Source organism: Strix aluco, chromosome 3 (genome assembly GCF_031877795.1).
Source record: "Strix aluco isolate bStrAlu1 chromosome 3, bStrAlu1.hap1, whole genome shotgun sequence".
Classification (NCBI taxonomy): domain Eukaryota; kingdom Metazoa; phylum Chordata; class Aves; order Strigiformes; family Strigidae; genus Strix; species Strix aluco.
The window spans coordinates 132,564,691-132,580,262 of NC_133933.1; the positions used below are offsets into that span (position 1 = coordinate 132,564,691).

The 15,572-nt window shown below is 42.8% G+C and overlaps 1 protein-coding gene across 13 annotated transcripts in view; it reads left to right on the forward strand.

Moving 5' to 3' along the window:
• Positions 1–15,572, forward strand: part of DTNB (dystrobrevin beta) — a 218,174-nt gene that overhangs the window by 15,946 nt on the left and 186,656 nt on the right. For 11 of the 13 annotated variants that reach the window (XR_012622718.1, XR_012622719.1, XM_074820417.1 and 8 more), the window contains 4 exons: positions 2,219–2,286; positions 6,191–6,271; positions 8,198–8,411; positions 13,736–13,821. Coding sequence is in view for 11 of the 13 variants with exons in the window: in XM_074820417.1 (XP_074676518.1) it covers positions 2,220–2,286; positions 6,191–6,271; positions 8,198–8,411; positions 13,736–13,821 (448 nt within the window). In the remaining 2 variants the exon portion in view is untranslated. Of the gene's footprint in view, positions 1–2,218; positions 2,287–6,190; positions 6,272–8,197; positions 8,412–13,735; positions 13,822–15,572 lie in introns of those variants that run through there. The other 2 variants (XM_074820426.1, XM_074820427.1) reach the window with 2 other exon arrangements.

Below are 15,572 nucleotides of genomic sequence, written 5' to 3' on the forward strand. Positions count from 1 at the left end.
CTCTGGCGCGGGTGCTTTCCGCAGCCCCGCCTGTGCTGCGCCCTGGCCTCTCCCGTGGTGCTGCCGAATGGGAGCGTCTGGTGTTGCCATATGCTGGTTGGTGGCACCTCGCTGCCTCCCGTGAAGGCACGGCGGGAGGCCCCTCTCCTGGGTTTAGCTGGAATCCCCGGGCTCCGGGAGGTAACGGCTAGAAGTGACGGTTACGGTGTGTAGCTCCCTCTTGCTGCTCTGGTGTGGGGCTGGTTCCCAGGGGTTGGTTCCAGCTTTGCTAAAAAAAGAGCTTGGCTTTGGGAAGGTGGGGTGGGGGACACGTGTGTCCAAAGCCCCATGACAGGATCTAATATTATCATGATTATTTTTTTGGTGTTGCAGAAGATGCAGGTGGTATTGTCCCTTATGTCTTGACAAGATAGGCTCTACTAAAAACAATTTAAAAGATCAAATAACTAATCTACCCCTTGGAATCCATCTCTCGCGGAATTTAGAGGAATAAAGCTTATTGCTGGTACAGTAACTGGCATTCTTCAAGGTGACGTGCATGTTTTTATGTGATGAGGAAATAAAGGGAGGAGTAGTCAGTTCCAAACCCTCTTAAGCTCGGGGCAGTGTGTGAGCATAACTGGACCTTGTGGGTGATCACAATGAATCGCACGGGCAGTTTCCCAGGGCCCAGGTCTCTGAACCCCCGCGTCAGCCCGCAGTGAGGTACAGCTCGAGAGGACACGTTGGGAAGAGCCCAGCTTGAGAAGATAAGACATTCTGTTTGCATATGTTTATTTAACTTAATAAAATGAATTTATTTAAAGAAGCTGAAAAAAATACCCATTTTTACATATCTGCAAAAAAAGCCATCAAGGTTTTTTTCCTTTCAGAAAAATAAAATATGGAAGCATGCTAGTTCTGAGTCTGTGGTTTTCTAAGCTAGAAAAAAATAAGGAAATAAAATACATTTGCAGATTACTTTATACCACCATACGTTTATTCACCTTTTACGAACAGTTAAGGAAAAAGGTTTTGGTGGGTTTTAAGATGAATATGTGTTGCGAGATCTTCACCAGAGAATAATTAACAGGCAGTGGACAACTGCTGAGGGAAACTGTTAATCACAGAGTGCGTATTAAGTGCCAAGACACGACTTTCTTTTCCTTGGTTGACATTTAAGCCTAATGAAATCTGTCCTGCTGTGCTACATGAGGGTGAGCTGACTAAGTCCCTTAGAGTTAGATTCTGGTGGAATTGTAGAATAATTATTTGGTATTTTTGCTGCCCCCCCCCCCCTTTTTTTTTTCTCTAAAAGATTTAAAAAAACGTGTTTAATGAGTTGGTGTATCTGATAAATTTACTACATTGTAGTATTCCTTTCTTAAGTGAAATTTTACACTGATACTGAATTAAGTTGCCTTCTTTTTTTCTGGAATTGACTGAAATTTAGCATGTGTTTTAAAACTACATAGTGAAGAAAGCTGTAAGAGCTACTAAATTGTCCCTGTGCCTCCTTACCTTGGGGTGTAAGTTCCACTAGGTTGCTGTCACTTCTTTCATCTGTTTTTTCTAAGAAAGGGAGGTCTGTGTGACCAAACTATATGTGGGGTTTTTTTTTTTTCTTTCCACCTTAATTATGTTTAAGATCTTCACTTCCCTGACAAATAGGATTTGACCTTGGTTTCAATGTTAAATGAATTCTTACAAGTTTTGTTTAAAGATAGCACAACCCCCAACCCAGCATCCTGACAGAGACCCTACCAGGGGAGAGGAGTGTTCCCAACGTGTCAGCCAGGTGAAGGACCATGACGTGCTTTCTCTAAAGTCTCTAATGTGCAGATCTGTAGGGCTCTGCATCCCTGGCTCCTCTGCTCCTGGAAGGGTCTTGCTTCCTTTGTATTTTGCAAACAAAATCTCTTTGAAGGGGAAGGAATTCTTTATGTGATACTGCTGTATATATGTATACAGCTCTGAGTGTTGTGAACTTAAGATTAACAATGTTTAGAATGAATGTTTCCTGTCCTGTGCACCACTTTAAAAGATATTAACAAGTCTAAAGTGTATCTCTGTATGGAATCCAATCGTTATGAAGAGGTGTCTGTATTTCTGCCCGTCTTTTCATTTACCCAATATAATCAAACTGTTTCAGCTGAGGGATAAAATAATGCTGTTCACAGTAAGTTGCTCTTGTAACAGAAATTCTAGCACAAACAGTGTTTGCCATTTTTGTCTTCAGAATGATTGAGGAGAGTGGGAAGAGGAGGAGGACAATGGCAGAGAAGAGACAGCTGTTCATGGAAATGAGTAAGTAAGAAATTTGAAGACATAATGTTATTTATTCTTTCCTGAGAGCTTCGCTTTGATAGTTTTACCAGATCATTTACATCTCGTTTCCCCACGACCATTGCCTCATCTAGTGAAAAGCATCCTGGGTGCTCCTGGGTGCTGCTCAGGAGGAGGATACAAGAGTAGGGGTCATTCACGTGAAGCTCCTTCTTTAAGGAGCGTTCACATTTCTCATACATGGCAATATCTAAAGGTTGTGGACAACTATTGAAATTAGTACTGACAACAGACAGGTCACCTTTTACCTTTAAAAAAAAAAAAATTGCACCACAATTCTAGTGGTGCAGAAGAGAAACTCTGAGGGGTTTGGGGGGTTGTTTTTTGTACAGGACCATTCTCTGAAAGAGAGGCTGTGATTGTTACTAGAAATCAAATGCCTGTCCAGTGATAATATAATTTAAAGGAATGAGACAGCTTTTTTAAAAGCTATGTGCAGCTGGAGATTGTATGTTTGCATGACATCATGTTATTTTACTTTCCTACGGGAGCACAGGACTGAATGAAATTCCGAGGTTAGGCAAGCATGGCCTGCAATTCCAATTATAGGCAGGTAAAGCTCTGCTTAAAACAATAGTATATTTGTGCTGTTTCGTTGAAGGATTTCCAGAGTAACATTCTTACAGCACTTATAAGGGTCTCGTAATTTCAGGAACAGTTTCATTCCTGGCTAATTTGTATCTGCTTCCTCTCACACAAGACCAGTCTCGGACAGCATTTGTCCCACCGCCCCACCTTTGCTTTGTGTTTGTGTTTATGGTCGATTCCCTTTCAGGCTTGTTCCACATATGGCACAAGTGAACTCCTGTCGTCTCCCTGCTGTACACCTCATCTCCTGTTCTTCTCTGCCTTTAGACGGTTTTACTTGAGCAAAGGTGGCTGAATTGTGCGTGATATTCTGGGTGAAATCTCGTTAGAACCTTTTAAAATGACGGTGGTACTTCTCCACTAGAAATACTTTAGTGCATCAGAGACTCACATCACTTTGAAGTGCTGTATTCATCTTGGGATGGTTTAAGTGCAGAAGTTGACTTGCTAGTTTTTAGCTTTGGCTACATTGTTAAAAATATTCAGAATTCTTTGGGTTATCTTTGTACAAGGTGTCCCTCTCTGCAGCTGTGGTTCTTGCTGTTCATTAGCAGTGGAAGTGCTGGTGCACAGACACTCCCAGCTGCCTCTCACTGGAAGGCTCTTTAGCATATCAGTATGAGAAATCCAGGGTCTTCAAGCTTCCTCTGTCCTGGCTGGACTATATAATTTCCTCTATATAATATTCCTCTGTCTGGAGTGGACTATATAAAGTGAGCCCAGAAACACTTTCCTTTCCAGGTGAGCTTCATACCCAGAGTAGATGTGTGATGTGTGAAATTGATGCTCTCAGTGACCATTTGTTGTCAGTCAACATAAAAATTGGCTGAAGTGTTTAAATAATTGCTTGTGAGAGACAAGAGTAGACCTTCGCATTCACCCCACTAGACGTGGTACCCAATGATGCGTGGGTTGGTTTTGTAGTGCTTGTGGAGCGTTCTGACAGGCAAGAATTCTGTGCAAGCTCTTCCAATTTCTCTGAACTGCAACATAAATATGGAGTTTATCTTATGCAAGGCTGTAAATGAGATGGAGGCAGACTTTTGTGAGCCCAATGGCAGGATACAAGGCAATGGGCACAGCAAATTCTGTCTGAACGTGAGGAAAAAAACGTTTTTGCTGTGAGGGCAGTTGAGCGCTGGGGGAGGTTGCCGAGCAAAGTCATGGAGTCTCCATCCTTGCAGGTACTCAAAACTCAACTGAATAGTCTTGGGGAAGTTGCTGCAGGTGACCCTGCTCGAGCGGGGAGGTTGGACTAGGTGATCTCCATCCGTCCCTTCCAGCCTCAGCTCTTCTGTCGTTCCGAGCTGTACAGATTGTCTTGAAACCACATCCCGTTTTACCTTCAGAGAGTTTAGAAGAATGACCTCGTTGAAGCTTTTGTGGTAATGTGACACAGGAAGGTGAGAATAGAAAATAGGCAACTTTTTCCTTTTGTTTTTGTGTGTAGCTGTTAAATGGCTTTATATATATATACACACACATGTATGTATATTTTTATATATGTATATGTTATATAGACAGAGCATTTTGTGGAGACTCACGGTCTGTGGAAGCACTTTCTGTGGTTTGAAAGATTGAAGTGTGCACCCTAATGGAGAGTTTTGAAAGAATATTGCTTAGGAAATACAAAATGAGCGATTTTGTTGTAGCCTTGGATCTGAATACTCCAGCTTATGTTCCATGGCCTATACTTCCCTGAAGTATATCAGAGGCTAGTTTTCTAAGGATGATACTGTGAAATAATCCGCTTCAGGTTGTTGCACCGTGCTACCAAGCAGAATGCTCCTCAGGTGTTGGCTTGTCTAGTGCTGCTCTTGGGTGAGCTGTCGTGGGAGCCTTGGAGTGGGAAACTGCTCAGCCCCCTCACTGATCTGAGAGTGTCTTGTCACGTCATCTTCTGCATCAGGGATGAAGAGAAATACTCCTGGTATGGCACTTTCAAGGCACAGTACACAGGTCTCTGAGAACAAGCAGATGCTTTGGCATGTGTGCAGATGCTTTGGCATTGCATACGCAAAACTGTAACGAAATAGCTAAAAGACAAGAATACTTCCTTAAATTTGCAACTGTGAGTCAGTGGGTGCATGCACAAAGGTAGTTCAGATGAGGCATTTGCAAGTTGCTTCTGAATTCAGAATGGTAGGAGGGAGTAAGTCGTCACCTTTGAGCAGCATCCCCCCCCAACAGAGCAATCAGATACCTTCTTTGGGAGGATTTGGGTTTGGATTTTTGGTTTTGTTTTTAGGTATCTTCTAGAAGTCTGAATTCTATGGGTCGCAGTTATCCCCGTTTCTCAGTTCTCTGCTCCTCCAGGTTCTGGCTGTTGAGAGAAGTACGACAGACTGCAGCAGATCCTGCTTTTGTGCACTCCCGTGAGAATAAAGAGACGCAGGAGCCATGTGCGTCCGTGCCATTGCCCACGTGCAGCTGGGTTGTTTCAGCCCACTCCTTAGAACTCTATTGATCAGAGGACGTAGCTGCTAACGCTCTTGAATTGTGAGCCATTTCAAAGTCAGTTTGGTTTATGATTAATGGGATTTTCAAGACTTGACTTGGCTGCTTCCAAGTTAAAATGATCAATACCGGACTTCAAACCAGTATCATTTATCATCCCCACATCATTTATCATCTCACGTGACCTGTGTAGGAGGTGCAGAGGTCTGTTTGGCAGAGGGTTAGCACAACTTTCTGAAATTGCTCAAGTTTGTAACGTTCAGAGGAATTGCTGGAACTGGCAGATGTGGGACAGACTAGTGCTGGGTAACAGCATTCAGACCTTCCGTGCTGTGGTATCGTTTGAAGGTGTAACACACATCTTGAAGTAGGAGGTTATTGGTGAAGATAAGATTTATTTTTTTTCTTCTGTGCTTTTTCTTCTGCTTCTTACCTGATTTAGATCTATCTGGGAGACCAAAAGCATGCTCCTGATGGGGCTGCAGTGCAGATGGTGGCAGGAGTACCACCCGCCCCTTTTCTTTGTTTCTTATCTTTTGTGTCCCTGTCTTCCAACATCAGTGCCATCCTTTTCCTTACCTCCTCACCACTGAACCCTGGCTTCCTTTTTAGGCACTCGTATCAGCCTCAGACTTAGGCCAGTTTATAACACATTGCTGAAAATCACTCTACCATGAGATACCTAATGACAATCTTTGTCATGTTCGTGTGACAAGGTTGATGTATGTGAAGAAACACTCATACCATTTTTGAAGTAATTCTCTCAGATAAGCTGAATGTTACAGAGGAAAGAAAAACGCAAACTTTTTTTTATTCATAGGAGCACAGAATTTTGATGTCATCAGACTTTCAACGTATCGAACAGCCTGTAAACTGCGGTTTGTACAAAAAAGATGTAATCGTAAGTTATAATTACTCCTTCTTTTCAAAAAATTCTCATGCATGACTGTTTCAGATATTCTACCCCTGTGAATTTTAAGTATAGCAAGACTAAGCAAACCTTTTATCCGGCAATGGTAGTTGTTACTTAAACTAAACAGAGATTAAATATATAATTAAAAAGAGGCAGCGATCTTTGTCCGATACTCTAGAATATCTTCAGTTTTATTCTTTAATGTTTCAAAAATTTAAACTCTGTGGGCTGGCTGGATGTATTTGGGTTTCCCTGAGTGTTGGATGCCAGCAGGCTCAAGCTGTTTGAGCTCCTGTTCCATTGTGCCAGCCAGGCCCAGGGAAGGGTTCAGGGATGCGTAATACAGGCACCAGCATGGAAGTGTCTGGATCTGACTGTGGTGGCATGTATGAAATGTAGCAAGCGTAAAGAATTGTGTAAGTTCACACCATACTAGTCAGTGTGAGTTTTCTCCTTCTCTTCCATGGTCCTTTGACCTTGGGTAGCTCCCCAAAGCAGGGTAACCCGGGGTGACTACATGATGCTCCCGTGCATCCTGCCACCAGCGTTGAATTGGACAAAGCAAAAAGCAGCCCAGAGTAACGTCAGCAGGGGTAGGTCCCTCCTCGCAGGGAGGCGGGATGAGCGCGTGGCTGGCGCAGCAGAGGGGCGGGGAAGGGCCGAGGAGTCCTGCGGAGGACCTGTGCAGTCGCAGCTCCTCCGTAGCGCCGCTGACCCCAGGGCGCGTCGTGGCAGCACCCCCAGTGCCTTCCGTTTGAGGGATGGCTTACAGCTCTTTCGTGCCTGTGGAAGAGTGTTAGTCCTTATCTCTAATTCATGCTTTTGAATTAAAAATCCCTCTTAATCAGCAGAGAGGTATTAAGAAATGCTAATTATAGTACACTGCCCACTTTGGTCCCAATTCACTGCTGCCATGCATACGCCTTGAGTAACCTTTACCATACACGTATGTGTAGGTGCGGCCGTGCATTTATGATCTTTGGACCAGAGGGGGATCCAGGGGCATGTGCTTGGTGTGAAGAGGTAGCTTGGCTTTATCATTGTGTGGGTTTCGTGTAAGAAATATAAAGACGAGTTTTATGTCAAAAATGTTAAAGGTCACACTCTTAATTCAGGCCCTGTTGTAGAAGTTAGGGAAGACAACAAAAGTTGTGAAGTTAGCAAATAAGCCCGGCCTTTGTAAACTGCTTCATGTTCAGTTTGGACTGATGGATTACTGGTGATCCTTAGATGTCTTCTCCCACTATCACACATACCTTTCAAGCTTTGAAACATTTAAAAATATTATTTACTGTGGTTCTGTAGATCACTTACTGTGGTTTTGGAAAACTTTTTCTCTACATTGTTAACACTTCTTAGATATGCCCTAAGATATAGCAGAGTAATTTAGGGAAACGCTTTGGAGTTCTAGACCCGTGTTTACAAAGTATTATGCTCTGGACTTGGCAACTGGATCAACTGGAAACGGTGATAGTTTAACTGGAACATCAAGTTCCTCCTTCAACACTCACCTACTAGTCAGCATGAGGATGTTCAAAATGGTTGTAACCAATTTGTAGTGGATTTAGAATATGGCTGATGTCTTTCTGAAATGAAAATACCTAACTCTGCTAAAACACACTGCATGATGACAGAGGGTCGCTTTTCTCCTTTATGACGCTTTTCTGTCAGAGCACCCAGGTGTTGAAGGGTGGAATAAGAGGAACGTGAAATGTCTGGGCACTGCTCTGTGACTTTAAACTAGCTGACACAAACTATGAGTATGAATATCAAGAGTCTGTCTTGTACTTTGAATACAAATAAATAACTGTTCATTCCAAAATAAAAGCTAACATAGTATTCAGAAACAGTACCATAAAAGTAAGCTTGCATGCATTACAGAATAGAAGTTAATATTTTTTCCTTTATTTTTAGTTCATCTTGTTGATATCTGGAATATGATTGAAGCCTTCCGAGATAATGGCCTTAACACTTTGGATCATAACACAGAGATCAACGTGTCTCGACTAGAAACAATCATTTCATCCATCTACTACCAGCTAAACAAACGCCTTCCTTCTACTCACCAAATCAGTGTAGAGCAATCCATCAGCCTCCTCCTCAACTTCATGATAGCAGCATATGACAGGCTAGTAACTCCTCTAGTTGTATTCTTAAACTAATTTTCTCTTGTAGTTAGATGAAAGCAGCCAACAACTGCATGAGTCTCTGGCAAACTGTCCGCATGCTATTTCTCAAGTTCATGAAACTGTGTGTTGCACATACACACGCATATATTTAATATCACAGGAGTGCCTGCAGAGATTTACATTGCCACAGCAGCAATGCTTTGTCTTAAAAATGGCTTTCTGAAGAAAGTTAGTGCCTTCTGGAACTTGCAGACTGCTGTAAGCCGTGTATCTGACCTGAAGAGGAAGTGAAACTGTTCTGCAGACTGTGATAGAACATAATGTTAACCTCGTGGTGGTATAGCACTGTTTTTAAAAAGTGAAAGTGTTTTATTGAAGCTTGATCACCAAGACCAGTTTATAACACTACCTTGTTTTGACAGTCAGCTTGCATCCCATTCTAACATGCCGTGACCCCATAAAGTCTTAATTCTCATTTCTTGGCTGGAAGAAGCTTGACTTCTTGTTCAGGGCGCTGTCTAGGCATTTCCTTGTGCCCTGTTTTACGAGTTTCTTTCACAGCCTCTTTCTTCAGGGCTCGCTCTGCCAATCTTCCTGAGTAGTTGTGTCTCTGGGTTCTCTGAGTAGCAACTGCAAATTTTTCATTGCTGTTCAGCACTTCCTACTTTTTGTCTTATCTTTTTCACAGTCAGCTATTATTTCAGTCTTATCTTTCTTCTGCTTTTGCCCCTGCTAGGACACTGTGACAGAGACAGAGGAGTTTCACCCTAACTCTGCAGCACTGAATACACCAAATAATTGTTCTGTTTGTAATGTCCAGACTTGGACCCTTTCCTAATGAGACAACTCCTTGTTGTCACCAAACAGAAGATAGGTTCCCCCAAAAAAAGTCCAAGACTTCAGAACAGTCTCTGTCTCACTAAGGACAGATAAAAACAACACAGACCGCTATGACAACAGAATCAAATGTGTATTTTTCTGTTTAGTTCTGATTTGGTGTTAGTTGTGAGACAAGTTGTAAGGGCTAGCTGATAGTTACCCTGAGACAGATCACACTAGAAAATATAGAATTTAAAAATAGAAGTGGGCATGTTTTGGGGAGCTAGCTCAAAAGATTGAGGCTTTAGTTAGAGATACGGTTTTTTCCCCCTCCCTCCTCTGCCCCCAACCCTGCAAGTTCTGCCTCTTCTGGCACCCAAGCAGCACCCTTGAGCCCAGCACAGTCCCACAGCTTCCCTTTGGCCTCCTCTGTCCAGCACACGGGATCGAGAGAGAAGCTGGGATGCTGCGATGTGCAGTGGAAGAACCAAGAATAAGAGGAGAGACAGGGCTGAGGCTCCCTCTCCAGGAGTTCATCAACATGACAGACATTTATTTTTTTAAAAGAAGTGCACATCTGCACTGAAGTTGCATCACCGGGGTAGCCGTGTGCTTGTTTGGATGCTCATTGTGCAGCAGCTTCTTACAGCGTGGTGCTGGTGGTAACATCCCAGAGCTGTTGGCATTCCACCAGACAGGCACAGGGAGCAAAGATATCATCAAATCACAGACTGGTTTGGGTTGGAAGGGACCTTAAAGCCCACCCAGTGCCACCCCCTGCCCCAGGCAAGGACACCTTCCACTAGCCCAGGTTGCCCAAAGCCCCGTCCAACCTGGTCTTGAACCCTTCCAGGGAGGGGGCAGCCACAGCTTTTCTGGGCAACCTGTGCCAGGGCCTCACCCCCCTCACAGGGAAGAATTTCTTCCTTACATCTAACCTAAATCTCCCCTCTTCCAGTTTAAAACCGTTCCCCCTCGTCCTATCCCTCCCCCCTGATGACGAGTCCCTCCCCCCTTTCCTGTAGCCCCTTTCAGTCCTGGGAGGCCGCTCTAAGGTCTCCCCGGAGCCTTCTCTTCTCCAGCTGAACACCCCCAACCCCAGTTTGACTCGCGTCTTCCCCATGAAAATATTTAACTTAGAACTTGCATTAGGTAAGTGTGAAGAATGCTCACAACGAACCTTTCCCTGGGACCCACAGAACGCCCTGATCGTGGTGCAGACAGGGTGGCTCATACGGTGGTCAGTGGTGGGGAGGAGCAGCTGTGCTGCGATGTTCTTTGCTGCTTTCTCCCACAGAGCTTTGTGGGGGTGTTTGAGAGTTTATTCCTGGTCTGTTTTTCCCAGTAGCCTCTCATGGCTTTCCAAAGTCCCTGACCTGTTGCTGGCACCCCAGAGTAACAGCTCGTTCCCTCACCACATTTGACTGTTTCAGAGCAGTCAGTTTTTTATTTCATCATTTCTAGAAACCACATTTAATTTGACAATGAGTTTAGTTGCTCCAACTTTTTATCTTTTTAAAATGTGAGTATCAAACCACCCTGCATGCTGGTGATAAAGCAGCGTGCAATAAGGGGAAAGGAGAAGGTGACCAACAAATAAGTGAGGAATGGAGTTGGTGAGCAAAGTGGGGAGTGATGTGATTAGGAGGAACCTCAGCAGCAGAGCTGGAAGGGGCTCACTTCAAGCATGTGCATATATGTAAGGAAATGGCTATGGACCAGCATTATGCAGAAAGCGCTTGTGCCTTTTCTGGGAAGCCAGTGTGACGGGCTGCCTCTCCGAAGGGGCCGTAGGGCACGGCGTGCGGCATGGGCAACAGGCAGGGGGAATCAGAGGTCTGATTCTCTAGAGAGGGTGTGGGGGGAGAGCTGCCATGGCTGGAGAGCTGCCCTGGCTTCCTGAGGAGGGGGAGTTGCCCTTTATGTGCGAGCTCTGCCCAGAGTGGGCACGGAGCTCTGCCCGGGGGAACGGAGCTCTGGAGCTCTGCCCAGGGACGGGTGATGAGCCGGCCGGAGGTTGGGTCAGGATTAGTGCATCACTGCTGTGGGCATCCACTACTAGACACCTGCTTGGGAAGAGGTAGAGGAGGAGGCTTCCTGCAAGCAGCTGGAGAAAGCCTTGTGTACACCAGCCCAGCCTTTTAAACAAGTCCCCCAGCTCTGTTTCCAGTCCTGAAATCCTGTAACTTCCTGTTACAGGAGTTTCAAAATCATATTGGAAGTTCTGCCCTTTTTCCTTTCGATGGGGAGTTCAGCAGATTGAATCGCATTGGTACAAAAATTGATTTTGGCAAATTGCTTGCACCTCTACCAGATTGCAGGGGGAGGAGTTTTAGTGTTTTTCTTGATTGATAAACAGAATGTCAGCAGAAGCAGGCCTGATGTCTGAAGGCACCATAAGATACCTTTGCAAGGATAAGTTTGTGTCCTGTGAGAAGATATTAGCGGCTTTAGTCACTCATTTTTTCTGGAAATTTATTCAAAGCTGAACTCTATTTTGAGAGAAAATGAATGTCTATTAAAAAGAAAAGGAGGAGGGGGGCTGAGGCTATAACTTAAGGAGATTTGAGTGAGATTTGCTCAGGTAAAAGCGGAGGTCAGGGCTTGAAGAGGATGAACTTTTCAGACAAGCAGTTTCAGGTGTAGTCAAGTCTTACTTCTTTTACACACAGAGGGAGTGCCAACATGTTTCTTCCAGAAAGCTGAGAAAAAACCAGGAACAAAATAGGAGAGCTGAGATCTTCACCTTGTTAATGTTACATAGCTTGAAATAAATACCTAATGTGTTTAGTTTTCTGCCTTTGTTTAGTTTCTTGAAACAGGTAGTAGATATCAACAAAGTGATGGCCTTTGAATCACCGTTCCTCTTCATGGATCTTCCTGCAGTTGTAGCTCCAGGAGAGACTGCCTCTCTTCTCTAGAGGGAATGTCTGAAAGATACTCTGAGTCTGTCTTAGAGAAATAATGTGTTATATTCCAGGTACATCTCAGCCTGGGAAAGGTTGAGAGCCTCTACCTCACTGTGGAGTGTGACAAGTTACCAGAAGATAGTATTTTCATGTTAACTCTGAGTGTGAAAGGGGAAAAAAAAGTTACTTGGTTACTTCCTGATGTCTCCATCTGGTTGCTCGTCTGTCATTGACATTAGACCTTGTCACTGCTTCAAAACCATAAGCCAATATTTACTCTAAATAATTCTACTCTTAACACTTTCCAAGTGCTAGTCATCCAAGTGCAAATGTTAAGCATGCATCTTCTTTCCACTGAGAAGTATTCTGGAGTTTTTCTAGATCTCTTCCAACACTCCTGTATTTTCCCCATCATCGTATTTTCCATGACAGTACAAATTATCTGTCCAATACCTTTAGATGTTACTTGAACTGATTGTAATTCTTTTTCTCCTTTTTTGTGTGATGTTAACTTTCTCGGTGGTCTCTCTGTACCACTGTTGCTGTTTGTGGTTAAGGACAATGACTCAGTACGTTTCTGTTTGGCAATAAGTTGCTCAGAATTCCACCAGCTTTTACCCCCGTTTACACACGTTTCTTTTGCCCTATGCCCCGTTAAACCAACGTTTACCGCGGTAGCAGTGGGTTTACGCTGACATCGCTGCACTGTGGCCGCTTTAATATCCTATAGCGGAGGTTCTCTGAGCCCTGTCTTTGCTGCTGTGCAAGCCGGAGACGTTCCGGAGGCAGAGAAGCGGGATGCATGTCTGCTGGGCCAGTGCTGAGCTGGGGGAAACCCTTCCTGATACCTGCTGTGCTGGGCTTGAACCCGGCAAGCATCTTCTGCTTCTGGTGACGGAATTCCCTCAGAATTTCATCTTTATCTTTCTTTCTGGCAACACGTAGCTATTCCTACCTATCGTACTGTGCTGAACGGGCCTTTTCATACTTTCCATAGAGACAAATTCATTTTTCTCTTGCTGATGCTAGAAAATAATTCCCTAAATGTGCCATCTGTTCTGATAGCACAGCAGCTTTATTAACTGAAATTAGAATAAACCGTTGTTCACATTGTTCCTGTTCTGCGGTATATTCAGGATATCATACAACTTCTGCATTAGCTATCAATTACTATTTTTAGAATGAAATGTGTGTTTGAAAATCAGAGTTTAAATCAAGGTGTAAAAATTTAAAGCAACAAGGGCTAGCAGAGGAAAAAATGAGATGTTTTACAGTGAACAAATGTATCTTAATGGAAACAATAGCATTACTTTTGATAGGACAGCTGTGGGATGAACAAGACAAATGGTAGTCTCTTTAGCTGTGCATTTAATAATTCTGCAAGAAAATTTGATCTGTGATTAGACACTTGTTAATTCTTCCAATATATTAAAAATGTTAAGTGTTACCACTGTTTCAATGTTATATTAAATAGTTTTGGCAGATCTTAGTAGTTAATAGAGAGCGTTTATGCATTTCCTTCCTAGGCCTCAAGTGTTTTTGTTGCTTTATCCTTCTATGTAGTAATTACTTACCGTGTAATGTTTTTTTCACAGTGAGGGCCATGGGAAGTTGACGGTATTTTCAGTGAAAGCGATGTTGGCAACTATGTGTGGTGGTAAAATACTGGACAAACTAAGATGTAAGTATTTTCAAGCAAATCAAACCATTTTATGAAATATTTTGTTTCTGTTACTGGCCATGTATCTTTTATTGTATGAAGTTCTGAAAGCTGACTTTGTTGCTTATTCCACAATCTCTATGGGAACCGAAGCTCGCTCCATTAAAGTTTTTGTTCCACATGCCATCTGCTGGCCATAAAACATACCGAGTTCCTTACTGAGGAGGCCTTAACGAGTCCATTCGTTTGTTTTGAAATGCTTAGGCGCTTCTTTATACGTAAAAGTTCAGGTCTGATTTTTCTGATAGTAATGTCGAATTTGTTGCAATTTTCCCTGTTTTGAGGATGTTGGGGGGATTCTCTATATATCTTCTGCTTCATCTGAGGCGCTCTCTGCATCTTCTCATTCTGTAATTCCAGCTTCTTGGGTTTTTGACTCTTTTTATTCTCTTTTCATCAATCTTACTTCCTTTTTTCTTGTTTCCGTGAGACTTCTGCTGTATCAGTAGAGAATGAGTGATACCATAAACATTGTTCTTGTCCTCTAGCAGTAATTCTTGCTCTTCTGTCTTTCTTAGTGGCAAGGTGTGCTGTTGTTATGGGTGTTTTTTCTTTTCATTTCCACCCTGAGAAGTTGGGAAGTTAATCTTACGGTCAGTGCCCAATTTTACTGTTCAGGTCTTGCCATTTTCACCTTGCCCTAAATTCCCTTTATGAAAGTTATAATTCCTCCTAAAACATCCCCCTAATCTCCACGGGTGTCATTCACTGTAAATAATTCTTTAGACTTCTCTACATCATTAAGCCTCTCTATATTTGCTTTAAAACAAACAATGTGAAAACTAGTGTGCTGAATTAAACTACATGACAGGGTCTGAAAAAAAGATAGTGAGAAATCATTGCACGCACGTATTAATATTAAGGCTGCACGTGTTTCAGTACCAGGAAATGCTGGGGTTTTTTATCTGGCAGTAACTATAAAATTCTCTGATTAACACCAAAGCTGCAGGTGACTAAAGATTAGTGTGAAGTACAGGGGACAGGCATCTATGACAGGATATTTAAGACTTCTTAAGCGTTCTTAACAAATTACCTCTATAAAATATGCAAGATCAAATACTGAGGGAAAAAGATGGAGACTATTTTTTTTTTTTCCTCAGTAAAAAATTACATTTTGGATTTAATTAGGGTAAGATTGGAGGAGGTTATGGTAGATGAGCACAGGCCTGGGACAGAAAAGGAGCATTATTTCTAGAATTAGCAAGACAATACTGAAAAACATCAAGAAAATGGCAATGTGACGTTTTAGTGGAAAAGGCAATTAACCAGTGGAATTAAATGTTATAGGAATCAGTAAACTTTTGATGTTTTCAGACAAAGACCTAGATATCATCTGGCAGTTATATTAAGCCTCAAGTTATTGACTCAAAAGGTGGCTAGTCAAGATGCTTTCACCTTAAGGATGCCTCGTTTAATAGTCCTATTTAACACGTGTGTCTGGTCTTAAAACTTATAATTTGTGCATTTAATGTGCTGTTCTCTCTCTGTCTTCTTATAATGTCTCCTGTTCTTCATAGCATTTGAAGCTCCCTTTGTTTTTTTTCTTATTCTATTGGCTCCTGTTTCCTTTACCACTGTAACTTTCTTTATAAAAACTCTTCACTGATGTTGATACACGTTGGAGGAAAAGCTTTTGCCCACTTTCACTGGATAGTGCTGCTGCTTGTAGCTTTGTTATATCCTGGTTGTCACACCTTTTACTTATTCTTGTG